General features: G+C 41.3%; 2 protein-coding genes across 2 annotated transcripts in view; both read left to right on the forward strand.

The window, feature by feature from the left end:
• The window catches only part of LOC139457167 (ankyrin repeat domain-containing protein 17-like), an 89,282-nt gene that overhangs the window by 39,026 nt on the left and 30,859 nt on the right, over positions 1–19,397 (forward strand). The gene's annotated exons all lie outside the window — the stretch shown is intronic.
• Positions 3,276–19,397, forward strand: part of LOC139457996 (uncharacterized) — a 33,841-nt gene continuing 17,719 nt past the window's right edge. Inside the window, exon 1 of the mRNA XM_071239318.1 lies at positions 3,276–3,564. Within this exon, the coding sequence (XP_071095419.1) occupies positions 3,276–3,564 (289 nt within the window). The remainder of the gene's footprint in view (positions 3,565–19,397) is intronic.

Raw genomic sequence — 19,397 nt, forward strand, 5'->3', positions numbered from 1 at the left:
GACATGGTCTTCTTGCAATGTAGATGTGTTGTAACGGTATACATGCACTCAGCCCTCAGTGGTTAATCCATCATTTGATTAACATCACACAAAATAACTTGTCATGAATTTATTTTCATTTGAGATTCATACATTGTGTCACCAATGTCAAACAACGAAGCACAGATATTCCGTTGAGAGTTTGAAATGGACGACAATGAGGATCCAATAAATAACGCCTATTTAGAAATGCATTTATCTGCCATGTGACGTATGTTATGTGAGTTATATGTGAAGTATACTCAATTCAAAACTTCTACATCAACATAGCAATGGTTTGATTTGTTGGTGTGGTGATGGGAGTTGGGTATATGTGTTATACAATATTCATACCTCCCATCAACATAGCAAATGTTTCATTTGCTAGCAATACCGAAGTGAGTTAGATATATGTGAGGTATACACTATGCATACCTTCTATGAACAAAGCAATGATTTGATTTGTTGTATTGGTGTTGTGTGCAAAGTTAGAACCATTTATTTGCCAGCTTAGTGAAGTTACTTTGATATATGTATTTTATATGTTATGCCTTAACTTAATCCATACAGCAATAGTTTGATAAAAGTGTTTATGTGTGCGCGCGTTCACATGTGCGTAACTTTGTGAGGACGTGCATATGTGCGATTACATACACTTTTGGAGTATAACGCAATTCTCTGGGCGGGGGTGGATGCCTTTGAACAAATAGATGTCTTTAATTTTTTTTAAATTAATATTTATAAATTGTCACTGCAGCAGAATAACCAGCCTATATGTTCTGCCTAAACAGATTCCACTTGGGGTAAAGGACAAATAGCTGTGGAAGCTATATACATAGATCACTGAAAATCAATGATGACACCAGGTGTTCGCGAAAAGAGAAAGCAAACTCTTACCCTACCGGTAGCACCCGTCATTCATATAATTTGCATTAAAAGTGAGTATTTTTTGCTGTGACTCAGCACAGCGGTACTCAAGCCATGTGACGTCAGTCTGTAAACGAACCAGATAATCAAGTGACCAATGAACCAGGAAATTCAGTGACACGAGTGTACCATTACTGATTTTGTTGAAACTAATAAAATAGGTGCGTTAATTTTGAATTACGTTTGCTATCAATCAATATATAAATGGTTCAACTCTCGTCTCATCCCATAACCTTAACATGAGTATGCATGCATTATAAACACAGAGTCTTTACTGACATGAACCAGGAATGTTAATCACTGTATCACATAGTGAGGGATATGATGGACATATTTGACGCCATGATGAATGATAGGTATCGTGTTGAGAACATAGGATAAATGCCCAGGTGTTCAAACTCATGTCAATCATTTAACTCTCGGACAGGCCGAATAACAACAGGTCTAGCAAAGCATTACAATTTTAAACGAACTTGATAAGGTAGTTGCTTTGGTCAACAGCAGAGAATTGGATACGAATTTCGAGAAACTTGGCGTGGGATTTCAACTTTATTAGAAAGAATCAGCTAATGCGTAATTCCTAGTTTCATGTAAGTTATTGTATTTGTTACCCCTAGCGACATGATATCGCAGATCTGTCAATCACCCTGCGGGGATTCCGTGTTCGAATAGGTCTCCAGTAACCTATGCTGGCCACACAGTGGGTATTCCGTGTTAGAATAGGTCCCCAGCAACCTGTGCTGGTGTGACAGTTTGGAGTCCGTGTTCGAATAACTCCCCAGCAACCTATGCTGGCCATACGGTTGTGATTCCGGGTTATTACATGGAACGGTGGTCAGGTTCGGCTCTGGATTGTCTGGTCTACGGTTGGCAAATTAAAACTTCAAGAATAGCGCAACAACTTATGGCTAGGATCACATTTCGATAGTCAGAGGGCCACCGAGTCATCTTGCTAATCACAGGAACCCGTGTCGAATGGACACACAAGGAATGCATAAAGTTGTGATATTGCAGATTTCCTCGCCACACGCATGCTGCCAACTAACGATATACGTGGCCCAGTTTCTCAGTACATGCTGCTGAGACATTCCGGGGTATAATGAAGGTCGATAGTGTCCTGTAAACATGGGTGAAACGGTTGATGACGACCGATTCACAGCGAAGTCGCAGCGATTCACCATGTGCAGGGTTGCGTCCCTTTGGTCCAAGGGGAAGAATAACAATGTTGAAATCTGTATGTTAATCCTGTTTTCAAGTTGAAGAGTTGTGCCCCTTAGATGTACCAGGATAAATTTTCGAATTCAGGATGTTTGTTAGAAGAATCAGAATATGCCTCAAAATATGATCTATTTGGAGTAAAACCGACTAAAATGAAGAATGTGTTGATTTTCTCAAGCCAGTTTGCTCAAGCCAAGTCTATATCTTTGCTTCTACTGCTGAGAAAAAAATCTGTGCTTTATACCACACATATTATACAATTTCAAATACCGATCACTTTGTCATCTGACCTGATACCGGAACACATCACATAATATCGACTCGGAACGTTCCCTCAATCCTTCAATCTTTTCAATAGAATTAAAAATATGAACTTGCAAACACTGCATTAAATATGTAAAATATAATTGCAAACCTTTATAAACATGTGAAGATCCGGGATAGAATAGGTCTTCAGCAACCCATCCTTGTCGTAAGAGGCGACTAACGGAATCGGGTGGTCAGACACGTAGTCTTGGCTGATGCATGTCACCTATCCCGATTGCGTGGATCGATGCTCATGATGTCAAACACTGGATTGTCTGGTTCAGATGCAATTATTAATAGACCGCCCTCATACACCTGGAATATTGCTGGGTGCGGCGTTGAGCAACAAACAAACAACAAAACCAACTAGCAAACCTTTATAAGCTTCAACAGTCCATACCTGTATAATTTTATTCCTTGACCAGTGTGACTGGAATTGAAATTATCTGTGTGTGAACGAGCGAATACCTCCCGTATCGTGTCCCTACCTTTCAACAAAGTTCATAATTCCTACGTACAAATCATATATTACCATTTTGTTTCCATTAAACATGCATAAATGTAACTATTGGAATGCTTTAATTGCCGGTGCAATCGATGGATGCAGTGCAACACGAGAAGCGCATAGCCCTTTTTTCAGAAAGCAGTTGATCTCTTTACTCTACTCGAAGAACCACTTCACTGTGAGCAGCATTTCTAACTTATACGATAGGAACAGCCCAGGATTAGGTATAAGTGAAGGATAACATCCTTGTTCACACACAATGTCACACCAAATGACACATGTCTTGCTGTGTACCGTGTTGATGACGCCGTTCTTCAGCGAGTCTGTGGTACATTTCCATGACAGACATATAAAGAAACTCGCTCCACCATTTAGCGATGACAAAGGTAACCTAGGAACCACACTGGCCCAGCAGAGAATGGTTTCGCTTGTAGCGGGTACCATACTGTGCATCCAGGCAAATGACTGTGTAGCATTTGAATACAATTGTTCAGAATCGTGCTGCATCACTTACCGCATCGTCAAGGCAAGGAAGGGCACCACTATTGCAGTAACTCCAAGTCCAACTACTGAACTTTATTCTCATATGGGTAAGTATAGATGCAGACATATATCATAACATTCCTAACAAGAAAACCGCCTCCCTGGTCCGGGGATCGGCCGCGTCATACCAAAAGACGTTTACAAATGGAACTTGGCGTTACCCTGTCTGGTGCTCTCCATTAACAATGACTGGTCTGCTCGTAGTCAGTATACCAAGTCTGAGTGGGTAGTGGGTATGCATGTTAAAATGCGTCATGGTATCTCAGAGGGCTAACACTATAAAATCGACATTAAACTTCCTAATGTACAGAAGACTTTGATATCTGCCCTTATCAATACGATCGTAATCATGTGATGATAGACACATATTTGTACAAGAACTAATGGTACCATTGAGACTTGTGACTAACAATCCGTGAAGATCCGGGGTAGAATAGGTCTTCAGCAACCCATGCTTGCCGTAAAAGGCGACTATGCTTGTCGGAAGAAGCAACTAACGGAATCTTGTGGTCAGGCTTGCTGACTTGGTTGATGCATGTCATCGATCCCAATTGCGTGGATAGATGCTCATGCTGTCAATCACTGGATTATCTGGTCCAGACTCGATTATTCACAGACCGCCGTCATATAGCTGGAATATTGCTGGGTGCGGCGTAAAACGTTGTGACCATATATTTGCGTAACATATACACCACTTTATAAGAGACCCGTGACGAACCGGGTTGAAATAGCTTGCCGTAAGAGGCGAGTATGTTTGTCGAAAGAGGCGAGTAAGAACGGAATCGTAAGGGACACATTTTATAAATATTCAACAGTTTTCCTTTGAAGTAATTTTTCCTGACTTAAAAGCAAACGTAACAGCCGTGCAGAATCCAATGTAGAATTTTGGTACACTACATGTGACTATATAACATACAATTGGTATTGGCCAAACCAATGTAGATTCGGGTTAGAATTGATCTTCAGCAACCCAAGCTTGCCGTAAAAGGCGATTATGCTTGTCGGAAGAAGCAACTAACGGAATCTTGTGGTCAGGCTTGCTGACTTGGTTGATGCATGTCATCGATCCCAATTGCGTGGATAGATGCTCATGCTGTCAATCACTGGATTATCTGGTCCAGACTCGATTATTCACAGACCGCCGTCATATAGCTGGAATATTGCTGGGTGCGGCGTAAAACGTTGTGACCATATATTTGCGTAACATATACACCACTTTATAAGAGACCCGTGACGAACCGGGTTGAAATAGCTTGCCGTAAGAGGCGAGTATGTTTGTCGAAAGAGGCGAGTAAGAACGGAATCGTAAGGGACACATTTTATAAATATTCAACAGTTTTCCTTTGAAGTAATTTTTCCTGACTTAAAAGCAAACGTAACAGCCGTGCAGAATCCAATGTAGAATTTTGGTACACTACATGTGACTATATAACATACAATTGGTATTGGCCAAACCAATGTAGATTCGGGTTAGAATTGATCTTCAGCAACCATGCTTGTCGTAAGAGGCGTCCAGTGGGATCGGGGCGTCAGGCTTGCTGACTTAGTTGATGCATGTCATCGTATCCCAATTGCGTGGATCGATGCTCATGATGTCAGTCACATGATTTTCTGGTCCATACCCGATTATGTACAGACTGCTGTCATACAGCTGGAATATGACTGACTGCGGCGTTAAACAACAAGCAGTCAAACACTTTATATGAAACACAGTTAATATTCTTCTGCTGGCGCCAGCTTGGACCCTCGCAATTCACAACCCAACACAGGTATTCCAATATACTTGTAGCTTTACTTCTCAGTAATGGCCAAACAACATGTGAAGAGAAAACGAAACAAGCCAAGGGAGGTAACTCTCCCACTAAACGCTAAACATAAACAACGGTCGCCAACCACACTGGCGGAGTATAGATGTAACATCTCAGTATACAGAGGCCCTGGATAATTTGTCAAAGATTAAAACAAATGTCATCTGAAGTGTACTCAGAAAACATATATGAAATATGTAAAATGCTGGACTAGTTGAAAACATTTATTGTGAAATTTGGGGAGAAGACATTTTTAGGCAAGAGGTAGACATGCCTACGAGCATCAGTTGTGCTCCCTTCTTACACAGCGATATTACTGGCCATGATCTTAAATGAGTTGGAATACTGGTGTCTTAAATTAATGAAGAGTTCTGGCGCTTGCCCCATGCTTTTCAACTTTGTGCGTACTGCTCGAAATGGGGACAGATTTTCAAGCCTGGATTCAAGCCAGGATGTCGATCAAGCCAGGATTTTAATCAAGCAAGGATGTTAATCAGGCCAAGATGTTAATCAGGCCGGGATGTTAATCAAGCCGGGATGTTAATTAGGCCAGGATATCAATCAAGCCAGGATGTTAATCAAGCCAGGATGTTAATCAAGCCAGGATGTTAATCAAGCCGGATGTCAATCAAGCCGGGATGACGAACAGACCAGGATGTTCATCAGACCAGGATGTTAATCAGGCCATGATGTTAATCAAGCCAGGATGTGAATCAGGCCGGGATGTTAATCAAGGCGGGATGTCAATCAATCCAGGATGTGAATCAGGCCAGAATGTTAATTAAGCTGGGATGTCAATCAAGCCAGGATGTTAATTAAGCCAGGATGTCAATCAAGCCAGGATGTCAATCAAGGCGGGATGTTAATCAAGCCAGGATGTTGATCAATCTAGGATGTGAATCAGGCCAGGATGTTAATGAGGCCAGGATGTTAATCAATCTAGGATGTGAATCAGGCCAGAATGTTAATTAAGCTGGGATGTCAATCAAGCCAGGATGTTAATTAAGCAGGGATGTTAATCAAGCAGGGATGTTAATTGGGCCAGGATATCAATCAAGCCAGGATGTTAATCAAGCCGAGATGACGATCAAGCCGGATGTCAATCAAGCCGGGATGACGATCAAGGCGGATGTCAATCAATCCAGGATGTGAATCAGGCCAGAATGTTAATTAAGCCGGGATGTTAATCAAGCCAGGATGTCAATCAAGCCGGGATGTCAATCAGGCCAGGATGTTAATCAGGCCAGGATGTTAACTAAGCTGGTATGTCAATCAAGCCAGGATGTTAATCAAGCCAGGATGTCAATCAAGTCGGGATGTTTATCAAGCCAGGATGTTAATTAAGCTGGGATGTTGGTCAAGCCAGGATGTTAATTAAGCTGTGATGTCAATCAAGCCAGGATGTTTATTAAGCCGGGAAGTCAATCAAGCGAGGATGTAAAAAAAGCCAGGATGTTAATTAAGCCAGGATGTCAATCAAGTAGAGATGTTAATCAAGCCAGGATGTTGATCAAGCCGGGATGTTAATCAAGCCAGGATGTTAATTAAGCTGGGATGTTAATCAGGCCAGGATGTTAATCAAGCCAGGATGTCAATCAAGCCGGGATGACGATCAGACCAGGATGTTCATCAGACCAGGATGTTAATCAGGCCAGGATGTTAATCAAGCCAGGATGTTAATCAGGCCAGGATGTTAATCAAGCGAGGATGATCATCAGGCCGGGATGTTAATCATTCTAGGATGCTAATCAAGCCGGGATGTTAATCAAGCCAGGATAATAATCAAGCCGGGATGTTAATCAAGCCAGGATAATAATCAAGCTGGGATGTTAATCAAGCCAGGAATCGATCAAGCCAGGATGTTAATGAGGCCAAGATGTTAATCAAGCCGGGATGTTAATCAAGCCAGGATGTCAATCAAGCCGGTATGTTTATCAAGCCAGGATGTTAATTAAGCCAGGATGTTAATCAAGCCGGGATGTTAATCAAGCCAGGATGTCAATCAAGCCCGGATGTGAATCAGGCCAGGATGTTAATCAGGCCAGGATGTTAATTAAGCTGGGATGTCAATCAAGCCAGGATGATAATCAAGCCAGGATGTCAATCAAGCCGGGATGTAAATCAGGCCAGGATGTTAATTTAGCTGGGATGTTAACCAAGTCGGATGTTAATCAAGCCAGGATGTTAATCGGGACAGGATGTTGATTAAGCTTGGATGTTAATCAAACCGGATGTAAATCAAACCATGATGTTAATCAAGCCAGGATGTTAATCAGGACAGGATGGTAATCAAGCCGGGATGTTAATCAGGACGGGATGGTAATCTAGCCGGGATGTTAATCAAGCCAGGATGTTAATCAGGACAGGATGGTAATCAAGCCAGGATGTTAATCAAGCCAGGATGTTAATCAGGCCAGGATGTTAATCATGCCAGGATGTAAATCAAGCCAGGATGTTAACCAAGCCAGGATGTAAATCAAGCCAGGATGTTAATCAAGCCGGGATGTTAATCAAGCCAGGATGTAAATCAAGCCAGGATGTAAATCAAGCCAGGATGTTAATCAGGCCAGGATGTTAATCAGGACAGGATGGTAATCAAGCCGGGATGTTAATCAAGCCAGGATGTAAATCAAGCCAGGATGTTAATCAAGCCAGGATGTTAATCAAGCCAGGATGTTGATCAAGCCGGGATGTTAATCAGGCCAGGATGTTAATCATGCCAGGATGTTAATCAGGCCAGGATGTTAATTAAGATGAGATGTCAATCAAGCCGGGATGTTTATCAAGTCGGGATGTTTATAAGTCAGGATGTTAATTAGGCTGGGATGTTGGTTAAGCCGGGATGTTAATTAAGCTGGGATGTCAATCAAGCCAGGATGTTAATTAAGCCAGGATGTCAATCAAGGTGGGATGTTAATCAAGCCAGGATGTTGATCAATCTAGGATGTGAATCAGGCCAGGATGTTAATGAGGCCAGGATGTTAATCAATCTAGGATGTGAATCACGCCAGGATGTTAATTAAGCCAGGATGTTAATCAGGCCGGGATCTTAATTAGGCCAGGATGTCAATCAGGCCGGGATGACGATCAGACCAGGATGTTCATCAGACCAGGATGTTAATCAGGCCAGGATGTTAATCAAGCCAGGATGTTAATCAGGCCAGGATGTTAATCAAGCGAGGACGATCATCAAGCCGGGATATTAATCATGCTAGGATGCTAATCAAGCCGGGATGTTAATCAAGCCAGGATAATAATCAAGCCGGGATGTTAATCAAGCCAGGATAATAATCAAGCCGGGATGTTAATCAAGCCAGGAATCGATCAAGCCAGGATGTTAATGAGGCCAAGATGTTAATCAAGCCGGGATGTTAATCAATCCAGGATGTCAATCAAGCCGGTATGTTTATCAAGCCAGGATGTTAATTAAGCCAGGGTGTTAATCAAGCCGGGATGTTAATCAAGCCAGGATGTCAATCAAGCCGGTATGTTTATCAAGCCAGGATGTTGATTAAGCCAGGATGTTAATCAGGACAGGATGTTAATCAAGCCAGGATGTTAATCAGGACAGGATGTTGATCAGGACAGGACGGTAATCAAGCCGGGATGTTAATCAAGCCAAGATGTTGATCAGGACAGGATGTTAATCAAGCCAGGATGTTAATTAAGCCGAAAGTTAATCAGATCAGGATGTTAATCAAGTCGGGAAGTCATTCAAGAGGCGACTGACGAGACCGGGTGGTCAGGCTCGGTGACTCAGTTGATGCATGTCATCATATCCCAATTACGTAGATCGATGCGCATGATGACAAGAACGGGATCGTCTGGCCAAGACTCGATTATTTACAGACCGACGTCATTTAGCTGGAATATTGCTGAGTGCGGCGATAAACAACAAACAAAGAAACAATCACGCGATAGGTCCGCGAAGATCCGGGTAGAGAAATAATCTTAAGCAACATAGACTTGTTGTAAGTGGCGACTAACGGGATCTAGTGGTCAGGCTCGGTTGATGCATGTCATCGTATCCCAATTACGTACAACGTCAGGTCCAGACTCGATTACTTACAGACCGCCATCATGTAGCTTGAATATTGCTGTGTGCGGCGTAAAACTACATACAAACATCATGTCCCATACTTAAGAAAACCCTTGTTGTGCCTGCTGTACATGTGAAGAATCGCCCATTGGAAAGTAATTAGTATTTGTGACACAAATTGCAGGAAAAAGCTGTCCATCCGATTTCCAGTATTCCTTGACGGTGAATTTGTGCTTCAAGATTATCACCTACCAGGCTTCTTGGGAGCAGGCACGAAGACTCTGCTCAAAGTATGGACAGGATGGACGACTACTTATTCTGGACGAAAATAGAAAGTTTGCTGCCGTCCGGGAATATCTAATGAAATCAAAGGGTATATTTGTGTTAAGTTTTCTACTGTGTGTGTGAGTGTGTGAGTTAGGCTTTACGCCGCTTTGAGCAATATTCCTGCAATATCACGACGGGGGACACCAGGAATGGGCTTCACACAGAGATACTATTCAATTCCATTGTTGCTTGGTTGTATGCAGACTACACTGAGTTCAGCTGTGTCTGCCATTACATAAACATGTATGAGGATACACTTTGTTTCGGGTAAGTGTGATTGGATATGTTTGGGGTTTATTTGGTTTTTTTTAACTTGGTGGATAGTCACGATATGGCTGAAATACTGCCAAGGCGACTTTAAAATTTAACTCATTCACTGGTTGCGGGAGTCACAGATGACCTAGTTAAAACACATTTAAGAGTTTGCATGTTTGGACACAAAAAAAACGTCCACTAAATAAAGATATCTGAATATAACGCCTAAATACAGTATTGTGACATTTTTCCTTTTGAAAATAATAGTTAAATACAATATTCTAATGCTGTTACTCTGGATGTAACAACGAATGCTTTTGACGACGCCCATTAAGCGTGATGACACAACATTAAAACATTTTGATAATATTTTATGTAATAATATATATTCATGACAGATATAGAACTTAATCATACATTAGCCATTGAGTAATCTCGTGCAACAAGATGCCTTTTTATATTCTGATTCTATTTATGATTAAAATTCTGTGATCGCATATTAACTATTCGACCCGTGAAAATTCTTTAGCAACCCATGCTTGTCGTAAAAGGCGACTACGCTTGTCGTAAGAGGCGACTGACGGGATCGGGTGGTCAGGCTCGCTGACTTGGTTGATGCATGTCGTCGTATCCCAATTGCATGTATCAATGCTCATGATGTCAATCACTGGATTTTCTGGTCCAGACTCGATTATTTACAGACCGCTGTCGTATAGCTGGAATATTGCTGAGTGCGGCGTTAAACAACAAACAAACCAAAACAAACTCGGTTCCTTTGCAGTCATATAAAATGACGGTTCCTCTTATATCCTGTTTCTGATGTCAGATTCAGGCATACGGTCGGGTGTGCATCTTGGCGGCAGATGCAAATCAGGCAGGTGCACCTGGGCGAATGGTAAAGACGTCAATGAGGCGTTTTGGCAAAGGAGGCAGCCTGATGGAAGTGGAGAATGTTTGAATCTGTGTAAACGTTTCAACTACCACCTTGACGACGTATTCTGTAGATTACGACAGGGTCGTGTGTGTGAAATTCCTATGAAGTAACTGCTGCATCCTTTTTTGTGTGTGATGTACTTATTGTCTGCAGCTTCAGCAGCCTGTAAAATTCTCAACATCCAATGTGTTATACATACACACAAGCATGAAGGGTGGAACTATGTGGCAAGAACGTCATCCAAGACACAAAAAGGGAACGGGATTGGGTACAAGTTCTCCAACTTAGGACACCTTCTCCCAGATATATGTACACAATTTATACACAGATTGTACTAAGCGTGAACGGAAGAGAAGAAAAGAAAAGTGAGTGAGTGAGTGAGTGAGTGAGTATGGTTTTACGCCGCTTTTAGCAATATTCCAACAATATCACGGCGGGGGTCACCAGAAATGGGCTTCACACATTGTACCCATGTCGGGAATCAAACCGGGTCTTCGGCGTGACGAGCGAACGCTTTAACCACTGGGCTACCCGACCGACCCAGGAAAGAAAAGAATAGGAAAGATAAGTAAACAGCGAGAGAAGTATAGCTACATCTTTGTATTACGTATATAACTTGTGTTAATCCCCAATTCCATTGAATATCAGTTGGTGTTTCTTCTGCTGTAGTGCTTATGTTTACTTAGTGCTTTAAGTAAAATGTCCCTTTCTTCATTGAACAAAACATATTCAAAGAAATATGCATGTTCACATTTACCACCGCACAACATTCTACTGTGTCCTTCATTCCTAGTCTTCATGAAGCATAGTTTAACTGACAAACCTTATGTCTTAGATTAATGCATGTTCACATTTAATACCGCACAACATTCTGCTGTGTCCTTCATTCCTAGTCTTCATGAAGCATAGTTTAACTGACAAACCTTATGTCTTAGATTAATGCATGTTCACATTTACTCCCGCACAACATTCTGCTGTGTCCTTCATTCCTAGTCTTCATGAAGCATAGTTTAACTGACAAACCTTATGTCTTAGATTAATGCATGTTCACATTTACCACCGCACAACATTCTGCTGTGTCCTTCATTCCTAGTCTTCATGAAGCATAGTTTAACTGACAAACCTTATGTCTTAGATTAATGCATGTTCACATTTACTGCCGCACAACATTCTGCTGTGTCCTTCATTCCTAGTCTTCATGAAGCATAGTTTAACTGACAAACCTTATGTTTTAGATTAATGCATGTTCACATTTACTGCCGCACAACATTCTGCTGTGTCCTTCATTCCTAGTCTTCATGAAGCATAGTTTAACTGACAAACCTTATGTCTTAGATTAATGCATGTTCACATTTACTACCGCACAACATTCTGCTGTGTCCTTCATTCCTAGTCTTCATGAAGCATAGTTTAACTGACAAACCTTATGTCTTAGATTAATGCATGTTCACATTTACTACCGCACAACATTCTGCTGTGTCCTTCATTCCTAGTCTTCATGAAGCATAGTTTAACTGACAAACCTTATGTCTTAGATTAATGCATGTTCACATTTACTACCGCACAGCATTCTGCTGTGTCCTTCATTCCTAGTCTTCATGAAGCATAGTTTAACTGACAAACCTTATGTTTTAGATTAATGCATGTTCACATTTACTGCCGCACAACATTCTGCTGTGTCCTTCATTCTTAGTCTTCATGAAGCATAGTTTAACTGACAAACCTTATGTCTTAGATTAATGCATGTTCACATTTACTACCGCACAAGATTCTGCTGTGTCCTTCATTCCTAGTCTTCATGAAGCATAGTTTAACTGCGCTGTGCAGAGCTGCATCCTTTGAGCACGCCAGAAACCTATTATTGTTGGTTCGAATCCCGGTTCTCCCCGATTATGTTTCTAGGTTTGTCAGCACCATACCCGTGCTCGCGGGTTTCACGTCTGAGACCTGCATCCCTTCGGGCTTTCCTCCCTCATTAACCTTCTGGATGCCGAGGGTTTTTTCTGACGCACATTTTCCTAGGATAGGAAAAGTGAAGGTTGTTCGAGGAAATCGTACTTCACAAAAAAAGAGGTAATAGAGAAATGGATGGCCCTATTTAACCTTTAACTTCGTTCTTAGATTCCAACATTCTCCTGAATGTGTAAGTGTAATGTGCCATTATTAATGGAGCACTAGCCTTAAAATCAAATGTCATGAAATAACAAAAAAATAAAACCATTCTATTTGACGTCATGGCTGGTTTTATGTCTTTGATAACGTCGGAGAAAGACTACACTTGTATTTTTTTTTTATACTTTTTACATTTCCTGGAGAAATTAAGTAAACAGCTCACTATCCTGTGATCACAATATTGAAAAAATAATGAACACATTGAATATATAATGCAAAACGAGAGGAATAATTTTGTAAATTGTTTGTGACTAACGCGCACCTGGCGAATCGTTAGATATCACAGTTCTGTGTATCAAACGACATAAAAAACAAGACCAAGACAATTCTTACAGAAATGTGTGCATACATTTTAACGAAAAATATTATCCATTTTGTTAAAGTAATATATTCAGTTTTAGTTGTAAAATAAAATGAAACGGCAATTCATGGACATTGGTTATATGAACTTATAATATTGACTATTACACATTCTAACAAATACGTACATGCTGCAGTTACATTTGCGTAATATCGCATTCGAAACTATAAACATATCAATTCTCATGTTAAAAGCGGCGTTAACCCCAACTCACTCACTCACTCACCGGTAGCGTGTGTTTGTATATTCCTCATTCACTGCCCTGCTACAAATGGAGCCCTCAGTGAGGACTATAGCCCCCATGAAAGGAGCGACATACATCGCCAGCAACATCCACTATAGATGGTTACTTTGAAGTGACCTTTCTGTGACCTTGGACACTGTTACGTGACATTTGTGTGTTTATTGTGATTTTTCTTGTATTGGATTTTGCTACATCAGCTTGGACATTCAATACAATTCATGGACATTCTGATCATGTGAGTCCCCATCGTGCTTTATTTCATTGTATAAATGTTACCTCCTCGCTAGCTAGCATTTGACTTTAAATTTACTTTATACCTGGCGCCAGTTCAGTTAAGTTCTTTAAACTGTGACTTTGTTAACGTCACATATTTTATATTTTTTCATATACGAAGTTTTGTATTCAGTAGACTTCTTTGTCAGCTACTTCTCATTATCCTGTTGGTACTAACATTGTCTACGTAGCTACAGGTTATTTTGTATGTCATGTGTTTAGTTTAGTTTAGTTTTGTATAGTTTTGATTTATTTTAGGTTAGTTTAGTCTATTTTTGATTTAGTTTAGTTTAGTTTGATTTAGTTTTGTTTAGTTTTAATTCAATTTACCATCAGTTTGTTTACTTATATAACGGTACTAAGTGTGTATGTGTATGTGTGTATGAAAATGGCTTGATTTCATTTCTACTTTCTGTCCTTGTTTAATGAAATAAAGGGTTAGCAAATAAAAAATTAATTGTATAAATAAAATGTAAGCTAAGCATGTCTCAATTTACTGACTGTATGACGACAGATTTTTGCAGTTTCTTTGAACTTTTCACATTATGTTACAGACATCCCTTTCAACTCCCTCTGCGTTGTCTGTAGATTTAGAATTTAGTCACTTCCTTGGTTTGCAAATACACTTTGTAAGTATTGTATTTTCAACTTGGGATTTGTCTTATACCCAGTATTACATTCAAATACATGTACACCTTATCCTGTGTACGCTTGTGTTGCGCTTCTTACTTTTGTCCGCCATGATATAACGGGAATACTGTTTAAACTTGCCTTCAACCGGCCTTAAACCAATCTCACTCACCCTTTCTTTTGTGAGTATATAATTACACTTTGTCCCGTGTGATATGTTGGAAGGGATTGCCTTTCACCTTAGTTTGTGTATTAGTTGTCTGAACTTGTTCAGACATTACAGGGGCGGTCGGGGAGCCTAGTGGTTAAAGCGTTCGCTCGTCGCGCCGAAGACCCGGGTTCGATTCCCAAAATGGGTATAATGTGTAAAGCCCATTTCTGGTGTCCCCCGCCGTGATGTTGCTGGAATAATGCTAAAAGCGGCGTAAAACCATACTCACTCACTCACTCAGACATTACACTTGTTTGTCTTTATTTGCCCTAGAAGTTGGTACAGGAACTCTGCCATTTACTTCAGCTCGTATTATCCATCTCACTACACACGTGTACAGTAGATAATTCCTACTGTGGTTAATCTGTTTGCGTTCCCAAAGCTTTATTTCTACACGTTGCTTATTTCATGCTTCGGTGCATGTGTGCTTAATCATACTGATATAGATACATGCCAGGGTGACACTTTATATCACTTGGTACTTCCTACACACTCACCACGCGATTGGTGTTTCCCTCATTTGACTTCCTGGTATCCTTTGATAATCCCTCTTTACCTCGTTGGCACATGGTCTGCTTTATGAGCAGTTGTGTTTGTTTTCTTTGCCTACTTCTGCTGCATTCCTGAACCATGGAGTTAAAGGATGAGGACTTGGAAGCCATGGCCACACTCTTTAAGAAGTTGGGGATGCAACCGAAGGCTGATACGCCTGAGGATTTTAAAGCCTTGATCAAGGACATGTATTCTCGCCAAGGACCTCTTACCGGGCAATAAGAAGAGTGAGTGAGTGAGTATGGTTTTACGCCGCTTTTAGCAATATTCCAGCAATATCACGGCGGGGGACACCAGAAATGGGCTTCACACAATGTACCCATGTCGGGAATCGAACCCGGGTCTTCGGCGTGACGAGCGAACGCTTTAACCACCAGGCTACCCGACCGCCCCGGCAATAGGAAGAGACATCCAGACATCCTACTTAACCACAGACACAGTATGTTTAGCCTGTAGCTGTAGCGTACCATCAGTTCTCTAAGTTGCCTTTGTTTAGTGGCGATTTTCAGGGCAAGGATGTCTCATTTGACCTTGGGACTTACGAAGTGGATTGTCTCTTGAAGTCAACGATCTACACACTAGATGTCATGGATCATGCATTCTTTGAAGGGAGATAAATAAAAAAATATTCCTGAGGGATTCTTTGACTGAAGGACTTGAACTCATACGCGCACGCTGCTTGGTTTGTCGTATTTCCGCACATAACATTCATCGATAGGGGGACGATTCTTCTTGCAGGCTACGGAAAGGGGCGAGTGGAGACGAATGGGCATTGCCATAGAATCGTAATAGGATGGGACATGATAAATAGCTTAAGAAGAGTGTGGGTTACCAGGCATAGCAAATATCTCTGAGAATACGTTTCGCTTCTGGAAATGTAGTACAATGAGCTGTAATGAGATATCTAGGCCTAGTTTATTCTTACCAAGTACAGTGGTCGGGTCGATTGTTTGCGTAGATGGGTCGGAGCTTGACGACACGAACAAAAGGTCTTCACTTGTTTCCTCTTCATTACCTTACCTGGATTTTATCTTGAAGTTCGGAAATTGGCTGGTGTAGGTTCAAGAGCATATGGTTTTACAGTTTCTTTCTGGTCTGATTACAATATTCTTCGCAAACAGACGATGAGCCAGACTCGATGTTGTTTTACCATAAACTGGTACTTGATATCTTTTCCGTTGAGACTAGACAGGGACCCAGTTAAATTGGCACCAAATACGTCATAATCAAAGAGGGATAACTCAGGCCTGTTTAGCTCTGATAACGAAGGCCCCATAACGGCATGACATTTTCACACTTACTGTGAGCTTCCTACTTTCACTGTGAGACAAATGATTGCTTATTGTCCCCCGCCGCGCGAAAGCGCGAAGCGGGGGATATAGTATTCACGACCGTCCGTACGTACGTCCGAACGTCCCACCTGTTTCCATTTTCAAGGTCACAGCAGGCAAATCTGCTTTTGGAGTTGGAAAACGGTGTTGCCGCGATATCTCAAGAACCAATCGCTGGATTGTCTTCATATTTGGAACTATGGTGTATATACAGACTCCGCAGACACCAGTCGGTTTTGGTGATCTTGACCCCATTTTCAAGGTCACAGCAGGCAAATCTGCTTTTGGAGTTGGAAAACGGTGTTGCCGCGATATCTCAAGAACCAATCGCTGGATTGTCTTCATATTTGGAACTATGGTGTATATACAGGTGGGGGACATTTCGTCACTTTGTGACAAATACTTGTTTTCAAACACTGATACTAACTAATTCCAAAATTGCATTTTTTTGTTTCAAATAAGAACGAAAGTGATTTTTGCGTGTACACTTCCCCTTTAGTGAACTTACCCTTTGTTAATAGGTAACCAAATGGATTTGGTTGACTTGATTGATTGTGTGTCATCATACCCGGCTGCATGGCTGAGGATTGCTCACAATATCAATCAATGGTTTGCCTTGTCCAGACTTCATTATTTTCTTGCTGCCATCACAAAGTTTGAATAATGGAGTGCAGTGTTAAACAACAAGCTTTACACGTGTATCTAATACACAGTTCAGTAAGCATATTCTGGTATTAGAAATTATGGGGTAGACTGCAGTATATGGGTCCCCAAACCAGAACGAACGTTTTTACATTTTTAAGGAAGTTGTCGAATGAAATACGTTCCACTTATGCGCAGTTCGTTATGTATGGTCGAAGCGATATGGTTTGTAGGCCGCCATTTTGTTCTACCCAACGCCATCTGCAGATCAGCATTTTCTTTCACAGTTTGTTTGGTTTGTTGTTTAAAGCCGCACTCAGCAATATTCCAGCTATATGACGGCGATCTGTAAATAATAGATTCCGGACCAGACAATCCAGTGATTCATGTCATCAGCATCGATCCACGCAATTGAGATATGACATGCATCAACCATGTCAGCGAGCCTGACCGCCCTATCCCGTTAGTCGCATTTTACGACAAGCATAGTCGCCTTTTACAAGCATGGGTTGCTGAAGACGTATTTTATCCCGGATCTTCACAGTTCTTTGGTTTGATGAAAAATGAAATGAAACACCGAGTAAATATATCATATTATTATTGAAATATCCGTATATAGTCTGATTGTCGGGTGACCCGATGAACAACCAACACCCTCACCTTTTTATTCGTTTTATTTCTGAAATAATATAAGATGGATTCAGTCGGAATAAAGATAAGCGCACGTAAAATCTCCAACAGTCAGTAAGTAATAAAGATAAGATAATTATCTGATAAATTTTATTGAACGTTTTGAAAGCTGAAGATCGGCGAATCCATAACAGACAAAGTAAATAAGAAAACGATGACATAACAAAGTTGGTGGTGATGAACAATACCCTGACACCGACCACGTGCGAGAGACAATGAATCACTGTAGGAAGAGACAATACCCGAGAAAAATCAATTGCCTTGTTGGAAGGAAGTCTGGCGGCACGGCACGTACAATATGCGTCGCTAGGGTATTCCAAATTGTCCCAGCACCAGCTTTGATGAGTCATTAAGAGAGGATGTCATATTTTGTGATGGTTGGAACATATTAATACAACAATTTGTTACGTTCATAAACGTTAGGTCTATACAGTTATTTTTTTATCTTAATAATTCTAATGTTATAGGTGAGATGAAATGGGGTTTAACGTCGCGTCCAAGATTATTGCACTTATATAGCGACGTGCATGCACGCGTGACTGTGTGTGTGTGGCTGCTTGTACTAGTCCGGACTGATGCCGATATATTGTGCTAGCCTACTGAGATACCATGCCGCAGTTTAACATGAATACCCCACTCAGACACAGTATAGTGACTCCGAGCCGACCAGTCCTTGTTTTAGCCCCTTCAAATGCCGAGCAACAGGCAGGGTAACAACAAGTACCATCTTTTAACGTCTTTTGGTATGACGAACCCCGGACCTTCCGCTCTCCGGGCGGACGCTCTACCACTAGACCACGGAGGCGGTCTCCAATGTTATAAATGATAGAAAAGCTCTCATGTAATTACTGCATGGTTTCGTATTTTGGTAATTATCCGTACTTTCACTGATCACCAAAGGCAAATTCAGGGTCACACAGCTACACCACACGTGTCGCAATACAGCAACAAGAATGTGCTTAATGTATAGTAACCGCAAGAAGGTAAAGAGACGTTATAACATTGCTGACAGCTCGTGGTTCGGGATTTTGTGGCTGAAATGAAGAGTGACAGTTTTTACAGAGAGAGACCACGTTGCTTGTGCCATTGTGGAAAGACGTTTCAGGAATGCGAAGGTACGATTCTGAATATACACAAATATATGACAAAGAAGGTATAGACTTGTAGGGGATGTGAACGAGGCTGTGCGCGTGAAGGCAGGCTACCGAGTTAGCAGGACGACAATGTACTTTTAATGGATATAAATGTATGTTTCTGCGTCTAACACCGCCCAATCACTCAGTGGTGACTCTTTGGTACATTATAAACAGTCAATCACCACCGAAACCCAAGAAGAAACGCCACAGAGGAAAAACTGTACCCAATCTCATTACGTCAGAACGACCTTTCATCCAACCAATCAGAGCGTGGC

This window comes from Haliotis cracherodii, unplaced genomic scaffold, assembly GCF_022045235.1.
Source record: "Haliotis cracherodii isolate W230 unplaced genomic scaffold, xgHalCrac1.p SCAF_12, whole genome shotgun sequence".
Taxonomy (NCBI): Eukaryota; Metazoa; Mollusca; class Gastropoda; order Lepetellida; family Haliotidae; genus Haliotis; species Haliotis cracherodii.